Genomic DNA, 21,842 nt, shown 5'->3' with positions numbered 1-21,842 from the left:
GGAGGCAAGTTTAAACAACAAATTACGAACCATTTCATAATGTTTTCAATTTATTTCTTAAACCATAAAATATTTGTAATTTACCAAAACAGTTGTTAAGGCTTATGTCTTTTATTAAAAACAAGGCTCAAGCCAAAACTAATCCTCGGGGATACCTTGGTCGAGGCATCTAACCGAGTCCGCCAAGGTTGTTATAACATTTACATGTTAAACACATTTTTATTTTTAAAACAAGCTGTTGCTTGGCGTTAGTCGAGTTACACATTCACGTGGGGGTTCGACGTGAAGTGAGCTCTAATGCTACCCCAGGAGTTACCCTCCTCGCCTCTACAACTTGAGTAACTATATAACCGAGTTTACCGTGCCCCTCTAATAGGCAGTCCACGGAAACTCGTCACTGCAGTGACCAACCCACCAATTTTAATAAAATTTCGACAGTATAACGTGACTTTTATTTATTTATCCAGCCTGCATAGTAAAAAAAACTTACATAAATTTCCCAATACACTTACAAAATATAGCCACATATACTCATATCTCATAAGCCATTCATAGGAAAATATATAATTTTCAAGACAGTTAACAGCCTCCAATTACTCAATTTCATAATCAACCCAATATATCTTTATTTGTCACATTTATTTGTAAAACATCAAAAATCCCGTTTTAATCTCGTTTTCATTTCATAAAATACATAAAGAGCATTTAAAAATAAACTCTAGATAATTTACAATAATAATAAGTTTACTCACCGTTTGTACAAACTAAAAGCTTTCTAAGCGCCCCAATAACTACTCGTCGGGTACGATTTTCTTGCCTTTATCGGAAGGCTCTCCTCCTAGACACATTGTAAAAATTTACTCAATTCACCACATTGATGCTAAATGACTATATAATTGACTTAAATCCTATACTAATGCATGGCATGAAATGCAATAGCCTACAACGGCTTATATGCGGTATTAACTTATTTTTGGCACTTTACCCGATAAATTGCTAACGCGCTCCATTTTAGCTTTAAATCATCCCATTCTCTCTCCAAAATTTCTAACCATTAAATATCAGCCAATAACCTTCTAAAATCACCAAAATCAATTCACTTTCCTCCTTGAAAAATTCGGCCAAAAATGGGACATTAACTTGGTAAATTTTCTACTTTGTTTTTCTATCACATTTAATCATTTTTCATCATTTTCTCTTCATTTCTCTTAGAATAAAAATCAGTTCATCATCATTGGACATCAATGCATATTTAGCCAAAGGTGGGTATTGTGGAAATTTCATGTTTTCTTGCCCAATTTAATTTCTATACACATTTAACTAACTAAAACTATCAATTTAACTAAAAATCAAAACCTAAAAATTCCAAAATTCCTCCCCTAGAATTTCGACCAGGACATAGTGTCACTCTTTGATCTCTCTCCTCAAGCATGCTAAATGGAAATAAAGGCATAGGAAAGGTAGAAATCAAGCTAAAATTGAAAAATCTTACCGTTAGACGCGTAAACGGGCGAAAAACGCGAATTCTCCTTTGAATTTTCTTGTTTCTCTTTGGTTTTTCTTTTTTTCTTCCTTTCCTCTCTATTTTCTCTCTTGTTCTCCCTTATGGCCGGCCAGCACTTAGTATGGGGTTTAAATGGGCTGATTTTTCATTAAAATAATATTATATCATTAAAAAAATGCCATGTGTCACTTTCCCATTGGCCCATTTTTAAAATTTCATCCATTTGTTTCCAAATTTTTACCATACACTTGTCCCACATATTCATAGCTTAGATAAAATTCTCAGACTTATCCAAAGTCTCGGTGGAGTAATTTTTGAAATTTATACTTTTACCCTCGTAAAAGTGAAAAATTACATTTTTGTCCAAAAAACTGAAAAATTGCCCATAGAAATATTTTTCATCCCTTATACTCATACCATTCTCCAATTTGTCAAATTTGATCTAAATTCTCTCAAAATCTCAAATTTTGTCCGCGAGTGGTAAAATTACGATTTTACCCCTACACTCCAAAAATCACTAGAATTAAACTTTTTCACTTCCTATCATTAAATTATACTCCAAATAGTTAATCTTGGTCAAAAATTTCACTCCATGATCAAATTATTATCTTAGGTGGCAAAATGTCGACTTTTGCCCCTAAACATCAAAATTTTTAATTTTTTCCCAAATAAACCCTCAAACTCCGAACAATCATTTTTAGTCATTCCTTCACTATAAAATGTTAAATTTCATCCTACGATTTCTAGTTGAACTAGTTCGAGGTTAAATCAACTCAAGTGTATCGTTAAGTACGATACCGGGTTTCGTCTATTCTTAGGTGCTTTCCTAGCATAAGAACAAGCTATTCAGTGCATGTATGTCATGACATGTGTTTATAGGGTCGAGTTTTACAAATAGCCAGAGTACTTCAAAAATTCGCACTCTAGACATTGTGAGTAACCTTATCATCATCTTGATTATTTGAAGTGAATTTTAATTCGTTTTTGTGATTTTATGGAATATGAGTTTAAATGGTAAATCTTTATGTTTTATAAGCAAAATGTGATTAAGTGAAATGATTTTATAAAATTGTCTTGAAATTGAAAGATGGTTTTCAAAATGGAGTAATTGGAGACTAATTACTGTGTTATAAATCATGGTTTGAATTGAATGGCTTATGATAATATTGACATGAATGGCTGAATTGGTATTTGTGTTGAAATGTATAAATTGTTGTTTGCCTTGAATGGCTGGATAATGATAAAAATAGCCATGTCATGCTGTTGAATTTTTATTGTATGGTGGGGTTAAGCTTGCTGCAGTGGGCCGGTTTCCTTGGACCAGCCTATTAGAGGGGCACAGTAACCCCGTTATATCTTACCTCAGTATGAGAGGCGCGGGTGGATAACTCCTGAGGTTAACATTTTAGAGTTCACTTCATGCAAAACCACCACGTGAGGGTGAACTTAGCCAACGCCAAGGAACGACTATGTTTTCAAAATAAAAACATAATTTATGCGTACATGACTTATTAACAGCCTTGGCGGACTTAGTTGGGATAGCCTTCGATCAAGGCATCCTTGATAACTGGGTATGAGAATGGTTTTGGCACGAGCCAAAGTTTTAAGAAATTCATAAGCCATGTTGATTACTCGATTTATATGAATTGATTTTATTTGGTTGAAACAAGTTGAAAAGTGATGAATTACAGTATGTTAAACTGTTTTATCTGTCTCCATTTACTCAGCTTTAGATATTTTAGATGATATTTGTTTACTCACTGGGATTATATAATCTCACCACCCTCATTTCCACCCATTTCAAGCTTAGGATAGTCTATAGATAGCTGATTTCATTGAGGACCACCATTGGATTTGCATATTCCAAACTGTAGGTTCACAATTTTTCTTACTTTCGGTTATTCGAGAGCCCACTTGTTACTGTAAATTAAATTAAATACTCTGGCTTACTGTATTACGTTATATATGAATTTATTTTGCTTTTACGCTGTAAAAATTATTTATGCAGTGTTCTAAAAATATTATTTTATGAGAAAATTAAATATTTTATTTAATATTTTTATTTTATTCTAATAATTATAATTTCATTTTAAATGAAGGTTTTAGATGTTTAAACTTATTTTTGATTATGAATTATGTGTTTTGTACTCGTATACTACATTTTTAGCTAGTTTCGAAATTTTTGAAAAAAATTACCAAAATACCCTTGTGTAGTTGAAATTTCTCTTTGATTGTTTTTGAACTGAAATTGGTTCATATCCCTTTAAAACATGATTTTAGTAACTAATACTCATAGGGGAATTGAGAAAACTGATGTTAAGCCTTACGAGGTTTCGATTGACATTCCAAGTAATGAATGTCTATTGGGACGTCGCGACGGTTGTCACGGGTGTCTATTAGGACGTCGCGACGGTTGTCACGGGCTCGATGGGAGTTCCAGGTCGTGACAGTTTATGAGCTTGAATTTGTGGATTGATCTTTTCATTATATTGAAAGTGGAAAAGGGTGTTTGGAAATTTTAATTCAAGGCCATTATTCAAGTGACTTGAAGGAGAGTCAAACGAATTTTTTTATGACTGTGATTTAAAAGGATTCCTTGAAGTAGATTATTTTAAGAATTAATGGAGTAGATTTCATTTTGATAAATTTTTAAAATTTCAAGTTGGCATTCTCTTGTAACACTTAATCTAGCAATTCAATAGCATTTATTCCTTCATCTTACTGTTGCTAACGAATGCTTAAATTTGATTACACAAAAATTGTAGAAGAAATAAAGCGTAAGCACATTCAGTCACACTATGTTTTTTTGTTCACAACTTGTTAAAAGTACCTTCTACATCTCTTTTGCTTCTGCTGTTTTCACTACTTCAGTAAATGCTCAACTAACTTCGCCAATGTTGCCATCCTCCCTTCATTGAAATTCTACAGTCCCGGGACTGTGTAACTACCACTTGTTTTTATCCTCATTCATCTGCGCAAAAGCCGTGGTCACGGAAGTGTATATTTAATCACCAAACTCAATCTTGAGGGTAGACAATTTTTCATCTTCCTCGTCAAGAATTTTCTTAGTATTTCCTTCCTTGTTTTTGATTATCTTAAAAGGAACGAGTTCCTTGACAATAAGAGCTTGATTAAGTTCCTTTAAGTCATCCAGTTCTTCTTCCTTCTTTTTTAGTTGTTCTTTAATTGCCTCCATCTTTGTCTTTATTTCTATCTTTCCATCTCCTTCCATGTGCTGCATTACTTGCAAAGCACTTTTCATGCACTATCTCTCCATCTCCAGTGCTTGTTTAGCTTAAAGTTGCTTTTCTAGCTCAATGATTTCTCTATGGAGTTTCTCTGTTGCTAATGAATGCTTGATTGTTATTTTGTTTCTATTTGGCTATCTGAATAATGAATTATCTCCAAGTGCACTATTTTAATAGAGAAACCAAAGCATTCACCATAATTACATTGACAACTTTGGTTGATACTTCTCCTAATCTATCGCAGGTTGATTAATTAGATAAAACATCACATATGTAAAGCAACATATCTTTCTAGTTTGTCTACAAAAAGCAGCTTCTTTGGTTGCAAGTTAGTATAATTTTGGGTAGAACAAGTTAATATCAATGTGAGTTACCCATTGATGGTTTTCATATATATAATAATGGTAGGAAGGATACTGAGATGGGATTATTTGGTTTATTGAGATTGGTTTTTATGTTACATTTGAGTTAGATATTTTCTACATTCAAATTACCAAATTAATTTGATCTTAGCTTAATAGATATTTTGTACACATTTTTAATTGTAAACATTAATAGGAATTTCATTGCTTTACATATTCTGTGAAACTTAGGGTTACAAAATGATAGGAGATCGATCTTGGATGTACAATCGACTAACTTCTGATGGATTCATTAGAGATGAATTTATAGTTGGAGTTGAACAATTCATTGAATTTTGCATCATCTAATCGTACATTTATGTGGGAGAATAAGATTATATGTCCCTGTTTTCGGTGTAGCAACAACAAGTTTTTAAATTTCGATAAGGTGATGGATCACACCTTAAAAAAGGGTTTTACTGGTACTTACACAGTATGGAGTTTACATGGGAAATATGGTGTTGGATAATCATTTAGAAATGGAGATGACATGCAAGGAGAACCATATGCTTGTCATGGGGAATATGGGGAATATGAAGAACCAACATATGAAGAGGAAATAGAAAATCCATATACTAGAATGGTTAGGGATGCTATGGGTCAGGAAGTTGCTTTCAATTCTAGTCATGATGATCAATCAAGATTTATGGAGGAAGATCCAAATCCAAATGCGAGTAGCTTTTACTCTTTGTTAAGGAACGCAGATGAACCTTTGTGGTCAGGTTGCACAAAGTACACAACGCTTTTAGCTGTCTCGTAACTTTTAAATGTTAAATCAGAGTTTAATTTGAGTGAATAGTGTTTTGATCGTTTGTTGGAGATAGTAAAGAATATGTTGCCATCAGATGAAACTTTACCTAATGACTTCTATAGAATGAAAAAGAAGATGGCAAAACTTGGACTTGAATATATCAAAATTCATGCTTGTAAAAATTGCATATTGTTTTATAAGAAAACTGTTGATTTGGAGTATTATATGATATGTGGTCATCCTCGGTAAAAACTGAGGAAATCAAGTGTCCAAAGGCAAAAGAAAGTTCCTTATAAGATTTTGCGTTACTTGCCATTTATACCAAGACTTCAAAGGCTTTATATGTCAGGAAAAATTGCTGAACATATGACGTGGCATGCGCAGAACCAAAGTGATGATGGAGTACTTAGACACCCTATTAATGGTGAGGCTTGGCAACACTTCAACGGCGCACATGAGTTATTTGCAATGGAACCTCAGAATGTCAAGTTAGGGTTATGTACTGATGGTTTCAATCCTTTCGGACCAACAGCAAAACCTTACTCTGTTTGGCTTGTAATGCTTACTGTGTACAATTTACCCCCATGGATGTGTGTGAAATAACCATATATATTTCTTAATATGGTTATTTCGGGGAAGAAAAGTCCAAGTCAAAACATAGATGTTTTTATGAGACCTTTGATAGATGAGTTGAAAGTATTGTGAACTGAGGGTGTTATCACATATGATGCCTATAGGAAACAAAATTTCCAACTAAGGACAAAATTATTATGGACAATTAATGATTTTCTTGCTTATAGTATGTTGTCAGGGTGGAGCACTCATGAACAATTATCATGTCCTTATTGTATGGAACGCTCTAAGGCTTTCATATTGGATCATGGTAGGAAACCTTATTTTTTTTATTGTCATCGACAATTTTTGCCACTTAATCATCCCTTTAGGAGGCAGAGAGATAAATTTCTTAGAAAAAGAGTTAGCTGTGACATCTCAATTCCTTGATTATCAAGTGAAGAAATATTGTCAAGATTGAATTTGTTTCCTGATCTCCCATTTGGAACAAAAAAAGTATATTCTGAGAATTACCTTATTGGCATACGCTTCTTATTCGTCACAATCTAGATGTGATGCATATTGAACGTAATATATTTGAGAATATATTCAACACAATGATGGATGTTAAGGGGAGGACGAAAGACAACTTAAAGGCAAGGCAAGATTTGAAAGTGTATTGCAAGCATGCAGAATTAGAATTAGTGGAAAATAATGGAAAACTTTTCATGCCTAAGGCTTCGTACACTTTAAGTAAGGAGGAAAGAAAAATGGTTTGTGCTTGGGTGAAACAATTAAGGTTACCTGATAGTTTTGCATCGAACATATCTCAAGGTGTTAATGAGATCGATTGCAAATTTTATAGGATGAAAAGTCATGATTGTCATGTCTTTTTTCAGCGATTGCTCCCAATTGTCTTTCGTGATATGGTGCCTCACTCAATTTGGGATGCGATTATTGAGATATCTCATTTTTTAGAGATTTATGCTCAACTGAACTACATATACATCACAGGAAAGATTGGGAAGGAAAAATATGTGAAACTATATACAAACTAGAAAAGATCTTTCCTCCCAGTTTCTTTGACTCTATGGAGCATTTGCCAATTCATTTACCTTATGAGGCAGAAGTTGGAGGACCCGTCCAGTATCGATGGATGTATCCATTTGAAAGGTACTCTATCTGTTAGTTATTTTCTATCAGTTTATTAGAAGAGTTTTAGGTACTGATTAAGTATCAAGAATATTATGATGTTTAGGTTTTTGCATACTTTGAAGAATAAAGTGAAAAATCGAGCCTTTGTTGAAGGATCTATATGTGAGGCTTATATGATCGAGGAAATCTCCTCGTTTTGCTCATTGTATTTTGAACCTATTGCGCGAATAAGATTAAATTGACTGCCACGTAATGATGATGGGGGAGACATTGACTCTCGTGGTCACCTTTCGATTTTCACTCATCCTAGGCGAGCTTTTGGTCCACTAGATAAATCTCGATTTTTAAATGAGAATGAGTTTTATGCTGTTGAACTATATGTTTTAATGAATTGCGAAGAAATGCTCCCATATATTAAGTAAGTACTACTCTACCATAAACTTAAATGATTGATTAGAAGAATGAACTTAATTTGTTAATTACGGATATGATGATAGGATATTTGATGATATGGTGAAAAGAAATGTGCATATATCGGAAGAACTAGTTCCCTATTGTTAAGGCTTAACATCCTTTGGGAGGATCCAAATGGCTCAACAAAAATCCATAATTGCTGAGGGACAATCAACAAACATACCACCTCTGTTTGATGGCTCTAATTACCCTTATTGGAGCATAAGAATGTCAATCTATATTAGAGCTATAGACTATGAAATATAGGACGTCATAACTGATGGACCCTTTATGCTCTCAATCGTGAATGTAATGACAAATGAGTTGATGCCCAAGCCAAGGTCTGAATGGACTGAGGCTGAAACTAAGAAAGATCAAATAAATTTTAAGGCCATCAACACATTACATTGTGCCTTGACCCCCACTGAATTTAACAAAGTCTCAAGCTGTACAACAGCTAAACAAGTTTGGGAGAAAGTTAGAATAATCCATGAAGGGACTTTTCAAGTTAAGAAGTCCAAAATTGCCCTCTTAACACATAATTATGAAATGTTCAAAATGAAGCCTGGTGAAGACATCACCAGCATGTTTGATAGATTTATAAACATCACAAATAAATTGAGTCAGCTAGGAAAACCTATTCCTAAACATGAATTAGTAAAAAGACTGCTTAGGAGTTTACCAAAAAACTAGAAGCCTAAAGTGACTACATTAGAGAGGCTAAAGATCTGAACATCATCACACTCGATGAGATTTGTGGTTCTCTTCTTACTTATGAGTTGGAGCTTAAGGAAGAAGAAGAATAAAATCGAAGGGAAACAGAGGAAAAGAAAAAGAGTATTGCACTTAAAGCCAGTATCCTTGAAAAAGAGTTGGAAGAGCTTTTCTGTGATGATGATGAAGAATTAGCTCTGGTTACAAGAAAATTCAGAAAGCTAATGAGTAAAAGAAACCGAAGGCTAGCTAGAAGAGGTTTCAGGAAAGACCAAGGTGCCTCGCGAAAAAAAAGAAGCAAAATTGACTCCAACAAAAAGGAGGAGCTCATCTGCAACGAGTGCAAGAAACCTGGTCACTTCAAGTCTGAATGCCCATTGCTTAAAGATGAAACTCCCAAGAAAAATAAGAAATCCAAGAAAGCAATGGTGGCTGCTGCATGGTCGAATAGTGACACTTCAAGCTCAAAAGCTGAAGATGAAAAATTTGAGGAAAGAGCCAATATTTGTTTGATGGCACAAGATGATGAAACAAAGGTATCCTCATCCCCCTGCAATAATTCTTTTGATGACTTGAAAGATGAGTATGAATGCCTTTATGATGAATTTGAAAAGCTTTTTTCAAAATACAAATCATTAAAGAAAAAGGCTGCATTACTTGAAAATGATTTGTATCAAATCAAACAAGAGTTTACTTCTGTTTTTGAGCAAAGAAATATTTTGCAAATTGAGTTAGAACACTCAAAAACAGACTTTGAGGTTTTAAAACCAGAGCTGGAAACAAGTCTGAAGCTTTGCAAATAACTTTTGATGAAAACACAACTCTTAAAAGTTTGAAAAATGAATTTCCAAAAAGAGATGTGTACAAAAAGAAAGATTCTGCTAATGCATCACTAAAATGCTACATTTGTAGTAAAATTGGTCATTTTTCACATGACAATTTTAAGAAAAGAAAAGTGCAAAAAATTAAGAAAATATGGGTTCCTAAGGGATCCTTTGTTGTAACTAACACTCAAGGACCCATCAAAGTATGGGTACTTATAAAGAAAAACTGAAATTTTATTTTGTAGGTTGAGTTGGACTTAAAGGAGACATGTTCAAGAGCTTAACTCAAGAAGAAACAACCTTGGTACATGGACAGTGGCTGTTCACGGCACATGATAGGACATGAAATGCTGTTTGCTCAGCTGGATAAGAGAAAGGGAGGAACCATATCCTTTAGAGATGATTCAAAAGGAAGAATCCATGGTATAGGTACAGTTGGTAAGAATTTCCAAACTCAAATTAGTCATGTGTTGTTGGTTAAAGGCTTAAAGCATAATTTACTAAGTATTAGTCAATTATGTGATAAAGGTTTTAAAGTATGTTTTGATTCAACTAAGTGTGAAGTAATAGATATGAGTACAAATGAAATCTCATTTATAGGAAAAAGATTGAAAAATATGTATGTAGTTTTTCTTGAAGATCTTGAAGTAAATAGTGAAGTATGTCTTGTTGCAAATGCTGAAAAATGATAGTTGGCTATAGCATAGGAGATTAGGACATGTTAGCTTGCATACCATGTTAAAATTAATTAAGAAAAATCTTATTGTTGGACTGCCAGAGTTAAAATTTGAAAATTATAGAATATGTGATGCTTGCCGACTAGGAAAACAAGTTAGAACATCCTTTAAGTCTAAAAAGGTTGTGTCAACATCTAGACCTCTTGAATTGCTTCATATTGATTTATTTGGTCCAATAAGCACAACTAGTATAGGAGGAAAATCTTATGGCCTTGTAATAGTTGATGACTATTCAAGATATACTTGGGTTTATTTTCTTGCTCATAAAATGATACTTTATCAGCCTTCTTAAGTCATTGTAAGAGAGTAGAAAATGAAAAAGGACTAGCCATAGTTAGCATAAGCAGTGATCATGGAGGAGAATTTGAAAATGATGAGTTTGAAAAATTTTGCAATGAAAAGGGGTTGGATCACAATTTCTCTGCACCTAGAACACCCTAGCAAAATGAAGTTGTAAAGAGGAAAAACTGAACCTTAAAAGAAATGGCTAGGACCATGCTTTGTGAGAACAACCTATCTAAATATCTTTAGGCTTAGGCAGTAAATACAACAACTTATATTCTTAATAGAGTCTCAATAAGAGCCTTGATTTCAAAGATTCCATATGAACTTTACAAAGGTAGGAAACCAAATATTTCTCACCTTAGGAGTTTTGGTTGCAAGTGCTTTGTATTGAACAATGGAAAATAGCCCTTAGGGAAGTTTGATGCCAAGAGTGATGAAGCTATATTTTTAGGATGTGCATTAAACTCAAAGGCCTATAAAGTTTTTAACAAAACGACCTTAACCGTTGAAGAATCAATCCATGTAGTTTTTGATGAGTCAAATGCTTGACAAAAAGAAGTTCATGATGATGATGATGTAAAAGTCCTAGAAAAACAGATGGAGGAATAAGCTTAGAAAATAAAAAAAATAATGAAGAAAGCTCACTTAGAAGAGAAAATGAAACTCCACCTCTAGAAAATCTGCAAAGAGTAGAAAATCAGCATGATGATCTACCAAGGAGTTGGAGATTTGTAAGAGATCACCCACAAAACCAAATAATAGGTGACATTTCACAAGGAGTTAAAACTAGGAAAGCAACTAAAGAAACTTGTGAGTTTTCAGCTTTTATATCTCAAATTGAACCTAAAAACTTTGAAGAAGCTGAAAAAGAGGAAAGTTGGATAATGGCCATGCATGAAGAACTTGATCAATTCACAAGGAATCCTGTGTGGTCATTGGTACCTAGACCTTCAAATCACCCTATTGCTGGTACAAAATGGGTATTTAGAAATAAGGTAGATGAGCAAGGAAATATAGTTAGAAATAAAGCTAGGCTGGTTGCAAAAGGATACAACCAAGAGGAAAGAATAGATTATGATGAAACCTTTGCTCCCATTGCTAGGATTGAAGCCATAAGGCTGTTGCTGGCTTTTGCATGTTTCATGAATTTTAAACTGTTCCAAATGGATGTAAAAAGTGCATTCTTAAATGGATTAATTCAAGAGGAAGTATATGCAGAACAACCACCTGGTTTTGAAGACTTTGAAAAATCTGATCATGTTTTCAAACTTTATAAAGCCTTGTATGGATTGAAACGAGCTCCTAGAGCTTGGTGTGAGAGGCTTTCAAAATTTCTAGTTGAAAAAGGGTATGATAGCAGCATCGATACTACATTGTTCATTAAGAGATATCTAAATGATTTAATTGTTGTGCAAATATATGTGGATGACATTGTATTTGGTGCAACTAATGAGGCTTTATGCAAGAACTTTGCTAAGGAAATGCAGGGTGAATTTGAGATGAGCATGATGGGAGAGTTGAGGTACTTCCTTGGTCTTCAAATTAAACAAAGTGAGGAAGGAATCTTCATCAACCAAGAAAGATACACTCAAGATATGCTCAAGAAATTCGATATGCTGAAGCTGAAATCAATTTCCACTCCAATGAGTCCATCCATCAAACTCGACTTAGATGAAAAAGGTAAGGATGTAGATCAAAAGCTCTATAGAGGTATGATCGGCTCTCTTCTCTACTTAACAGCAAGTAGACCAGATATTCAGTTTAGTGTGTGCTTCTGTGCTAGATTTCAGTCACAGCCTAAAGAAACACACCTAACAGCTATTAAGAGAATTTTTAGATACCTCATAAACACTCAAGGACTAGGAATATGGTACTCTAGAGACTCAACTCTTAGCTTAGTTGGACATTCAGATGCTGACTTTGCTAGCAGCAGAATTGATAGGAAAAACACTAGTGGAACATGCCAATTTTTAGGAAGCATGCTTGTGTCTTGGTCCAGCAAGAAGCAAAACTCAGTAGCTTTGTTAACAGCCAAAGCAGAGTATGTATCACTAGGTAGCTGCTGTGCACAAATTCTTTAGATCAAGCAACAATTAAAAGACTGTGGAATAACTATGCATAACGTACCAATATACCGTGATAACACAAGTGCAATCAATATATCAAAAAACCCTGTGCAGCACTCTAGGACAAAGCACATTGAAATAAGATACCATTTCATTAGAGACCATGTAGTGAAAAATGATATTAAGATAGAATTTGTGAACACTTTACATCAATTAGCAGACATTTTTACCAAACCTCTGAATGAAGATAGATTCTGTGGGATTAGAATAAATTTAGGGATGATTAGTATAAAGGAATTATAAGAAAACCTTTGACTCTCACATAGAAAACAGAGTGCATTCAGTCGACTAAGGAAATCTTAGTGAACTAAGAGTGGTCTGACAGCATTAAATAATAAAACTCAGTCAGTTTAGAGAAAAAGAAGTTAAATGAGGTAAAAATTTAGTTTACCGGGTGCAAAGAGAAAGAAGAAATATTGCCAAAGGTAAATAACCAAAACTTTAGAGGGAATTTTGAAAATATAACGAATGAAAGTAAGGCAGCACTTAAGGGAAGGTGAGCAGTTTTTCTAAGAAATAACTGCTGACAACTTCTTCTATTGTCTCCCCTAAAACCCATTGCTCTAAAAACAAAAACCCAAATCTTTCTATTTGCCTCTGAAACTGACTCAAACCCTAACCATTAAAAATTTTTGGAATCAAAATGGCAAGAACATCTCAGAGTAAAGAGATATCAAAAAAGAAGAAAAGGGAAAGGCCAATGGAAGAAGGAACAGGAACGGAAAGTTTGAAGAAGAAACTGAAAATCATGCCTGGATCAATGAAAGAAATATATGAGAAACTAAGAGAAAAAAAGTAGAAAACCGACAAGAAGAAAGATACAGAATCCTCACTCCACAAAGGTACTAGTTCTTATTCTTCGAAGTTCAGGAATAAGTTACATGAATATAGGTTAAAAAATATCGAGAATATACCAATCTCCTGTGGCAAATTATTGATTAGAAGAGTTTTGATGAAAATGTAGAAATCCAGACTAGTTTATCTGAGTACTTTGATGAATTGAAACTAAAAGGTTATAGCACCAGAAATCCAAACTAGTTTATCTGAGTACTTTGATGAACTGAACTAAAAGGTTACAGCACCTTTAAAAATAGGTCTTATAGTTCAAGTCTGGTTAAAGAGTTCTATTCTGGCTTTGAAAGGAAAGGAATTAGTTGATTTTGATGATTATGTCTATGATGGTTTAAATATTTATTTGAATGGAAAAGAATTTGTTGTGACTGTTGAAGATTTAGGAAACCTGCTGAAAACAGAATGTGAAGAAGGTGAGTATGAGCTCTCTGAAAAATATGATCCATCCTCATATTGGGAGATCATCATTGGGAAAAAAGAAAAATACTCCTTAAAAAGTAATTTGGGTATGATTTTTACCCCTCAGATTAGAATTTTACACTATTTTATAGCAGCAAATATTCAGGGTAGAAATGAAAGTCTTAGCTTCATTAGCCTCCATGACCTTTGGCTGATGGAGCATGCCTTCAACGAGGTATCGCTAAATCTGGGAAGATATATGATTGAAAAAATGAGAAGTGCTTGTAGACTTGACAAGGTTAATCTGCCTTATGGGAATGTCATTACATCCCTTGTACAGAAAAAGGGAATATAGGCAAAGAGGCTGTAGTACCCCGTATTTTAATACGTTGGCTAATAGAGTTTACGGATGCCAATTAAGGTTGATTACTGAGTTAAAAGGGTAATTCAGAAGTGAACTTGTGAAATCTCGATCTCCATAGGCACATAACTAGAAGTAGACGCAATAATGCAGACCGAGGGTAATTTCATAATTTCTCTTGGTAAGCTCCTACGAGTGGGTTTTTTTTATGCTATTAAGGTCTAAATAGAACTAAGGAATGAATGGATGATGTTTATGATGGTAAATAAATGAGGAAGATAAAAATAATGATAATTTCCACGTTAGGGGTAAAATGGTCATTTTGTATCTCAGGTCTAAATTTTTAAGTTTCGTGAACTTGAGTACCTTTAGACTATTATGGACTTTGTTTCAGTGTTAAAAGCGCAAAAAGGTTGCACAAAGGATGGGAGGAAGACAAAGCCACCACGTTAAGGGTATTTTGGTAATTTCTGTGGAAATTTGGATTAACTTGAAGCTTAAATATCTGAGCTCCGGCAGCTTTCAGCAGCTTCTTATTCTTCTTCTTCCTCCCATTTCATGTTTCTTCATCCTCCATGGAAGCCTACTTTAAAGCTTCCATAACTTTCTCTCTCTAGCTTCAATTTTCATGCTTTTGAGCACTTTTTCATAGAACTTTTTATGCTCTTGCATTCTCCCATCTTAAAACCCCCAAAAGTCTTTATTCAGTACTTTCTCTCACTAGTTGAAAGTTTTAGAGAGAGAAAGAGAAACTTGCCATAGTAGCTTGGAAGCTTTTGAAAAAGCAATTCAACTACAAAAAACCACCAAGGTGAGTAATGAATTAGTTTGGGGTGGTGTACTCGTTGATATATGTTTATATATGTATATGTGATAGCAAGTTTATGATTATAATATGTGATTGTTTTGAATGTTGATAACTTGATTATTGTCAATGTGTTCACTTTGAGGTGCAATATGGTAGGGATGGATTTTGTGGCATGTGAAAACCCCTTATTTATCATTTGCCCTGAATCTCACTGCAGCGAGAATGCATTCTCACTGCAGCGAGAAAGTCTCAGGTGGTGGGGGCATAAACCAGCCCTGTTTCTCGCTGCAGCGAAAATAAATCTCGTTGTAGCGAGAAACTCTCGGGTCTGATGCAGTACCTTTACTTTGATAAAGATTTTGACCACTTTTCCATTCGAATTGGGAAAAGTGGTAAACATCAAAGTTGTAGCCTTACCTCTTAGTTTTCTCCCTGCAACGAGAAACTTTCTATTTTGGTCACCCGAATTTCACTGCAGAGAGAATGAACTTCGCTGCAACGAGAAACTTGCTGCCATGCTTGCTATCTTGCTTGATTTTGACCTACTTTTCACCCATTTAACTTCATGGATTGATCATGGGTTTGTGAAAGACTATGAGGGTATTAATCAAGGTTTAAAATGAGGGATTTTTAGTAAGAAATTAAATCAAGTGCATTGTTTTTGAAACAAGTGCATCATGATTTCCAAATTATTCCAATCGATTGCTTGTTCCCTTCTTATGTTCACTCACTGAGTTTTATACTCACATTTTTAAACTTCATGTTTTCAGATTCGAAGGCAATTGGGACATAGATTGAGTTGCACACATATGCTCGCCTTCTTGGTAGGTACTATGATATCTCAGTAGTTGTACCATCACCCACGATCACTCCGCTGACTGTAAAGAGTCTTATGCTTGTGTACATGTATAAGTAACGAAGACCACTAAGATTCATGTTAAAAATCAAATATGTATATTTGATTACTCATGCCACTGTAAGGTGGCAAATGAGTGATACTATGTTATCAAATATGTTAAAAATCAAGTAACGAGCACAATTGAGGCAAAACTACCAACCAAGGGAAAGAAGACTATGACCACCAAGACAGCTTTTCTCAAGAGAAGAAACTCTTCCAGGTTGGCAGAGAAATCCAGACCAGTTTTAGCCTCTTCTCCTTAGAGTCCAATTCTTATCTCAGACAAGTCTTCACCAGAGTCCTCACCTCTCTGAGAGCCCTCTCATTTTCCTTTAAACCGTTTCTATGACACTGAATCCTCACCCTCTGACACATCACATGAATAAAAGCCCTTTCCTTTGATGCTGACAAAAAGGGGGAGTAGAATGGGTGCAGGAACCAGAGAATAAATTTAAAAAAAATGTTAGGGTGGAGGAACCAAGAACCTAGGAAAGAAAAGAAAGCAGAATCAGGAGCAGGAACTTAGAAATATAGGAGACAAAAAGTAAAATTATCCAGGGGCAATTTCGAAATACTTTTTATTAACTGTTATTTGTGCCATGGTGGCACAGGAACACTTAAGTTTAATTCTGTTGATTATATGGTTGTGTATGAAAAGTGAATGCTGTAATGTCTATGTTGTTTAACTGCTACAAATTAGAGTCTACTGTTATTTGTTATCTTGGTATTTTTACTGTCATGAACAAAATCTGTTGATGTTATGCTGATATTGATTTACAAGCTGATAAATGATTTTCAATATGGCATTGAGAATAACTTCTGTTTATAAATAGATATAGATGTTGTGTATAGAAGGTCAATTGAATCATGAAGGGAATAGATAAAATCTGATGCCTGTATGTTGTTGACAGAACTCTACTGAATTCTTTATAAAGAATTTGTCAACATTCATTGCTGTAAATCATTCTAGATTTTTGCACATGTGTATACACATATATAGTCTAAGTGTATAATGTCATTCTCTCTATATGACAAGAATAAAATCTGCTAGAATAAAGTAAGCAAAATACGCACACACTAAGGGGGAGCATACACTTAGGGGGAGCAAGTCTCATTTTCTGCGGAAAATAAAAAAGAGTAAAAAGACACTATGCTGTTAATCAAGGAATGTTTTTTCATCATCAAAAGGGGGAGATTGTTGGCTCCATTAGTTTTTTATGATAATAAAATATTCTCATTTATTTGTGTTTAATATCTTTACTTGAGTGTGCAGGAAAATTAATATATGAAATTAATCATTTAACTCCTCAAAGAGTATATCAAAAGAAAAAGAAAAATAAAAATAACAAGATGTAACTATCTAACAAAGAGGAAGCCTATTGGTGAAATAAGGAAGAATATTGGTTGACAAGTTTCAAATTGGAGGAATTGTGGGTTGAAGAGTTTGAGAAACAGAACCAACTTAGTCGACCAAGTCAGTCGACTAAGAGCTCTTTGTTTGCAAATTGAACCAGAGTACTACAAGACAGATTAACGCCTAGAACTCATCCTCAACTGTTTCCAACGGGCATAAAACTACCAAACTGCCATTAAAGTTGCATCTCCAAGTATAAAAGGGTCTTCCAATAAATAGAAACAAGTTTGAGCAGCCTTGAATGAGATTTGAGCTATAGAAAGTTGAAAAACCAAAAAATCTTCACTGCACTTGTTTGCACTCAAATGCACACTCTTTGCATTTGTATTTTGCACATAATCTTGTACCAATCAGATCAACCAGTGATCATATGTACTTTCTTTTACTACTTTTCTTGTATTCTTAGAGTGAGAAAGTCACTCTAAGGGGTTGTTCAAGCTTGGGATAGCTTGATTGTTGTAGGTTGTGGTTGAGCCTTGGAAAATCACTTTGGGTTTTAGTTTAGCGTGTGAAAAACTAGTGTAAAAGGTTTTGGCTGAGCTTGCTAAAAGCCATTATAAAAGCTTGGTGAAAGCTTGTGAATTTCACAGGTTCTTAGTGAATTTATGGGAAAAATCCTTGGTTGGACAATCAAGGTAGTGGATGTAGGTCTTGGACCGAACCACTCTAAATTGTTGTGCATCTGGTACTCTGTTTTTATTTTCTTAAGTTCTGGAAAGTAGTTTCCAATATTATTAAGAGCCAAATTGTGCTATTCACCCCCCTCTAGCACTTATTATAGGGACCAACAAAACGTAGGGATGAAATTGACCCACGTATACTTGAAATCTCTCATGGTCCAGGACGTATGATAAGGTGTTACAAAGGATACTTTGTGAATGGTTTTAAGTTTCACACCCTAGACTATAGGCAAAATCGAAAGACAATGAATAGTGGGGTATGCATAAAAGGGAGTTTCTACAATGATTATGAGCGTGACTTTTATGGTATTTTAGTGGATATAATCGAGTTAGAGTATTTTGGTATCGGAAACAAAGTTGTGCTATTTAAGTGTCATTGGTTTGACATTGAAAAAGGTATTAAGGTAGACCCTTTTTATGGTCTTGTTGAAATTAAACACAACTCAATACTTGCCACTAATGAATTATTTGTTTTAGCTGCACAAGCTTAGCAAGTTTATTATAGTAGTTATCCGTCTATCAAAAGAGAACGACGTGATTAGTGGGCAGTATTTAAAACAAAAGTTAGAAGTAGATTCCACCTTTCTAGTAGTGGAGATAGAGAAAATGAATTTGATTTGAATGAAGAAGTGTACCAAAAAGATATTGTCTTTATTCCAATTAATGTTACTATTTCGGAAGAACTTGAAAACTCTACAGTTTTAGTAAGTGGTGTTTATAAAGTCGTTAATCTTTTGAATGAGGATGAAGAAGGTGATATACAAGGAGATGAAGATGAAAAAGATGACATGGAAGGAGATGAAGAAGAAGAAGAAGAAGAAAAAGAAAAAGAAGAAGTTGAAGACGAAGATGAAGAAACTTGTTGTGATGATAGTGGTAATAATGACTCCTAATCGTTACTTATTCTGAAAGTGAATGATGATGGTAGACATATATGATATCGGTTTTGTATCTTTTGTTAGACTGTTGCTTAACTTAGTTATTTATTTTGAAGATCTTAACATGTTATACAATTATTATAGTTTATATTTTCAATTGTTGAAGTGAACACTTTATGATGGCATCTTTTATTGTTCACATCATTAGGAATTACAAAAATGATAAATTGTAATTTGATGCTTTTATAATTTGTTTTAATTTGTTTAAATTTTATGTCTGAATTTTAACCGAAAATATATTTTTGTAGGAACAATGGTTAAAAGGAAGCATTCTAAACCCAGACCTAGAGCAACAAATGCCTCTGCAATTATGTCATTGCCATCAAATGCTAGTGTGTTTGTTGATCTATCCACTCGAGCACAGATGCAGCAGGTCAATGATATGCCCTCTGAGCCACCCTCTTTATTGGCTACATCTGCAGAACAAGAAGATAATGAGACATTTACTCACGATTCGTCTAGATCCACATCTATTGATTTAGGTGCAAGTGTAGATGGTTCATCCTCAAGGTTAAGGGGTAGGGGGCTTGATGTAGGATTACAGACTTCTATAGATCCATCAGAAAGATTACTTATAACTCCTGTTGGAGAGAGGTAAGTGATCTTGTATTATAATGAGATAGTTATATTTGTTATATATTTTAGTATGCAATAATTTTCTTTTATCTTATACCAGTACTTTTTTCGAGCGAAGGATCACCACTACAATAACAAGGATCATAAAAAATCACTTCAACGGTCCATGGCCGACATGGAGGAAAGTTCCTAATGATGTAAAGGAATTAATGTTTAAAAAATTTCAGGTACTATGTTTGTTATTCAATTAAATTATAACCTTTTATTCTCAATTAATTTGTATCAATTTTTTTAGTTACTACATTATTTTGATGTAGGAAAAATGTGTTTGGCCTCCAAATCAAGATGTTTTGGTTTGACGAATATGGGATAAAATTTGTTCTGATTGGTTAAGAGACATGCCTTCAGAAGAGAGGAATAAAGCAATGATAGAAGCTAAAATAAATAATATTACAGATTGCAAAGGCATGTCAAGGGAATAGATCACAAATGAAATTTGGGATGCCCTTATCGATATGGTATGGGGTATAAAAGAATGGCAAAACAAATCGAGAAAAGTAAGACAAAATTGTTTAACACCTAAAGAAGGAACCATTCCAAAGCACACTGGCAGTTCAGTTCCATTTGTTGTTCGTGTAAAAAGGATGGTATGAATTAATCTTACTTCGCATATATATGTATGGTTTTCTTTGTTTATTAAATTTAAATTGTATGTTTAGTAGTTTGACTTTGATTTTTCTTTACATGTTATTTATATATATGGATTATGATTAAGTATATATAGTTCTGAATAAATGTAGGCAATTAAGATGAAAAGAGATGTTAGCTTCTTGGAAGTGTTCAATCGGACGCATAAACGTATGGGGGGTCAAGGTGATTTTATAGATAACAAGTTTAAATCTACGAGTGTATCTATAAAATGGATTAATTTTTACTTAAAAATTGACGATATAATTGAATACTAATCTTATTCAATTTTTTATGTAGGAAATGTATACTTTTGTACTATCGCAGAAGTATGGTGAAGATTCATCTTCTCAGCTAGAGTTCGATCCGCATGCTTGGTCGGAAGCAATTGGAGGGATGGAGACCACACGCACTCAAGTATATGGGTTTGGTACTCGGGTGCCTGTTACAGCTCTACTTAGTGGAACACAAAGTGTTGGTCCCGTAAATATGTGCAAGAGGGGGGGTGAATAGCACAATTTGGCTCTTGACAAGGTGTGGAACTAATTTTCAGAACTCAAGAAATTTAAAACAAAGTATAAGATGCATAATAATTTAGAGTGGTTCGATCCAAGACCTACATCAACTACCTTGATTATCCAACCAAGGATTTTCCCAAGAATTCACTAACAATCTGGTGAAATTCACAAGCTTTCACCAAGCTTTTATAATGGCTTTTCGCAGGCTCAACCAAAACCTTGACACTAGTTTTTCACGGGCTCAACTAAAACCCAAAGTGGTTTTCCAAGGCTCAACCACAACCTATAACATTCAAGCTTTCCCAAGCTTGAACAACCCTTTAGAGTGACTCCTTCACTCTAAGTATACAAGAGGAGAGGTTAAAGAAAGTACCTATGATCACAAGTTGATCTGAATGGTACAAGATTAAGTGCTAAATACAATGGCAAAGAGTAGGCGTTTAAGTGCAGACAAGTGCAGTGAAGCTTTTCTTGTTTTTCAACTTTCTACAGTTCAAATCTCATTCAAGGCTTCTAAAAACTTGTTTCTCATTGTTGGAAGACCCTTTTATACTTGGAGATGCAACTCTGATGGCAGTTTGACAGTTTATGGTTGTTGAAAATAGTTAAGGATGAGTTCTAGCCGTTAATCTATCTTGTAGTGCTTTGGCTCAAATTGCAGACAGAGAGCTCTTAGTCGACTAACTTGGTTGACTAAGTTGATTCTGTTTCTGGTTTGCAGATTTTGGCAGAGGGCACTTAGTCGATTGACTTGGTTGACTAAGTTGGTTCTGTTTCTCAAACTCTTCAGCTCGCTATTTCTCCAATTTGAAATTTAGTCAACCAATGTTCTTCCTTGTTTCACCAACAAGCTTCCTCCTTGTTATTCAGTTACATCTTGTAGATTTTATCCCTCTTTTCTTTCAAAAATACTCTTTGAAGAGTTAAGAGATTAATTTTATATATTAATTTCCTACACACT

General features: G+C 34.3%; 1 protein-coding gene and 2 pseudogenes across 1 annotated transcript; all 3 read left to right on the top strand.

Moving 5' to 3' along the window:
* Positions 1–5,643: 5,643 nt before the first annotated feature.
* LOC148760878 (uncharacterized) lies at positions 5,644–6,906 on the top strand (annotated as a pseudogene).
* Positions 6,907–7,031: 125 nt separating this feature from the next.
* On the top strand, positions 7,032–8,033 carry LOC148760877 (uncharacterized; annotated as a pseudogene).
* A 10,374-nt stretch (positions 8,034–18,407) lies between these two features.
* LOC18589572 (uncharacterized) lies at positions 18,408–21,490 on the top strand. Its single transcript, XM_018126862.2, has 7 exons — positions 18,408–18,558; positions 18,862–19,038; positions 19,349–19,694; positions 19,777–19,903; positions 19,994–20,323; positions 20,477–20,549; positions 20,664–21,490. Exons 1-5 carry the CDS (start codon positions 18,408–18,410, stop codon positions 20,033–20,035), a joined length of 843 nt encoding a protein of 280 aa, XP_017982351.2. The 3' UTR covers positions 20,036–20,323; positions 20,477–20,549; positions 20,664–21,490.
* Positions 21,491–21,842: the final 352 nt, after the last annotated feature.

The sequence above is a fragment of the Theobroma cacao genome, chromosome 9 (assembly GCF_053813885.1).
Source record: "Theobroma cacao isolate CCN51 chromosome 9, ASM5381388v1, whole genome shotgun sequence".
NCBI classification, from domain to species: Eukaryota; Viridiplantae; Streptophyta; class Magnoliopsida; order Malvales; family Malvaceae; genus Theobroma; species Theobroma cacao.
The sequence above is the reverse complement of the archived record's forward strand: the minus strand, read 5'-3'. Positions and strand labels throughout refer to the sequence as shown.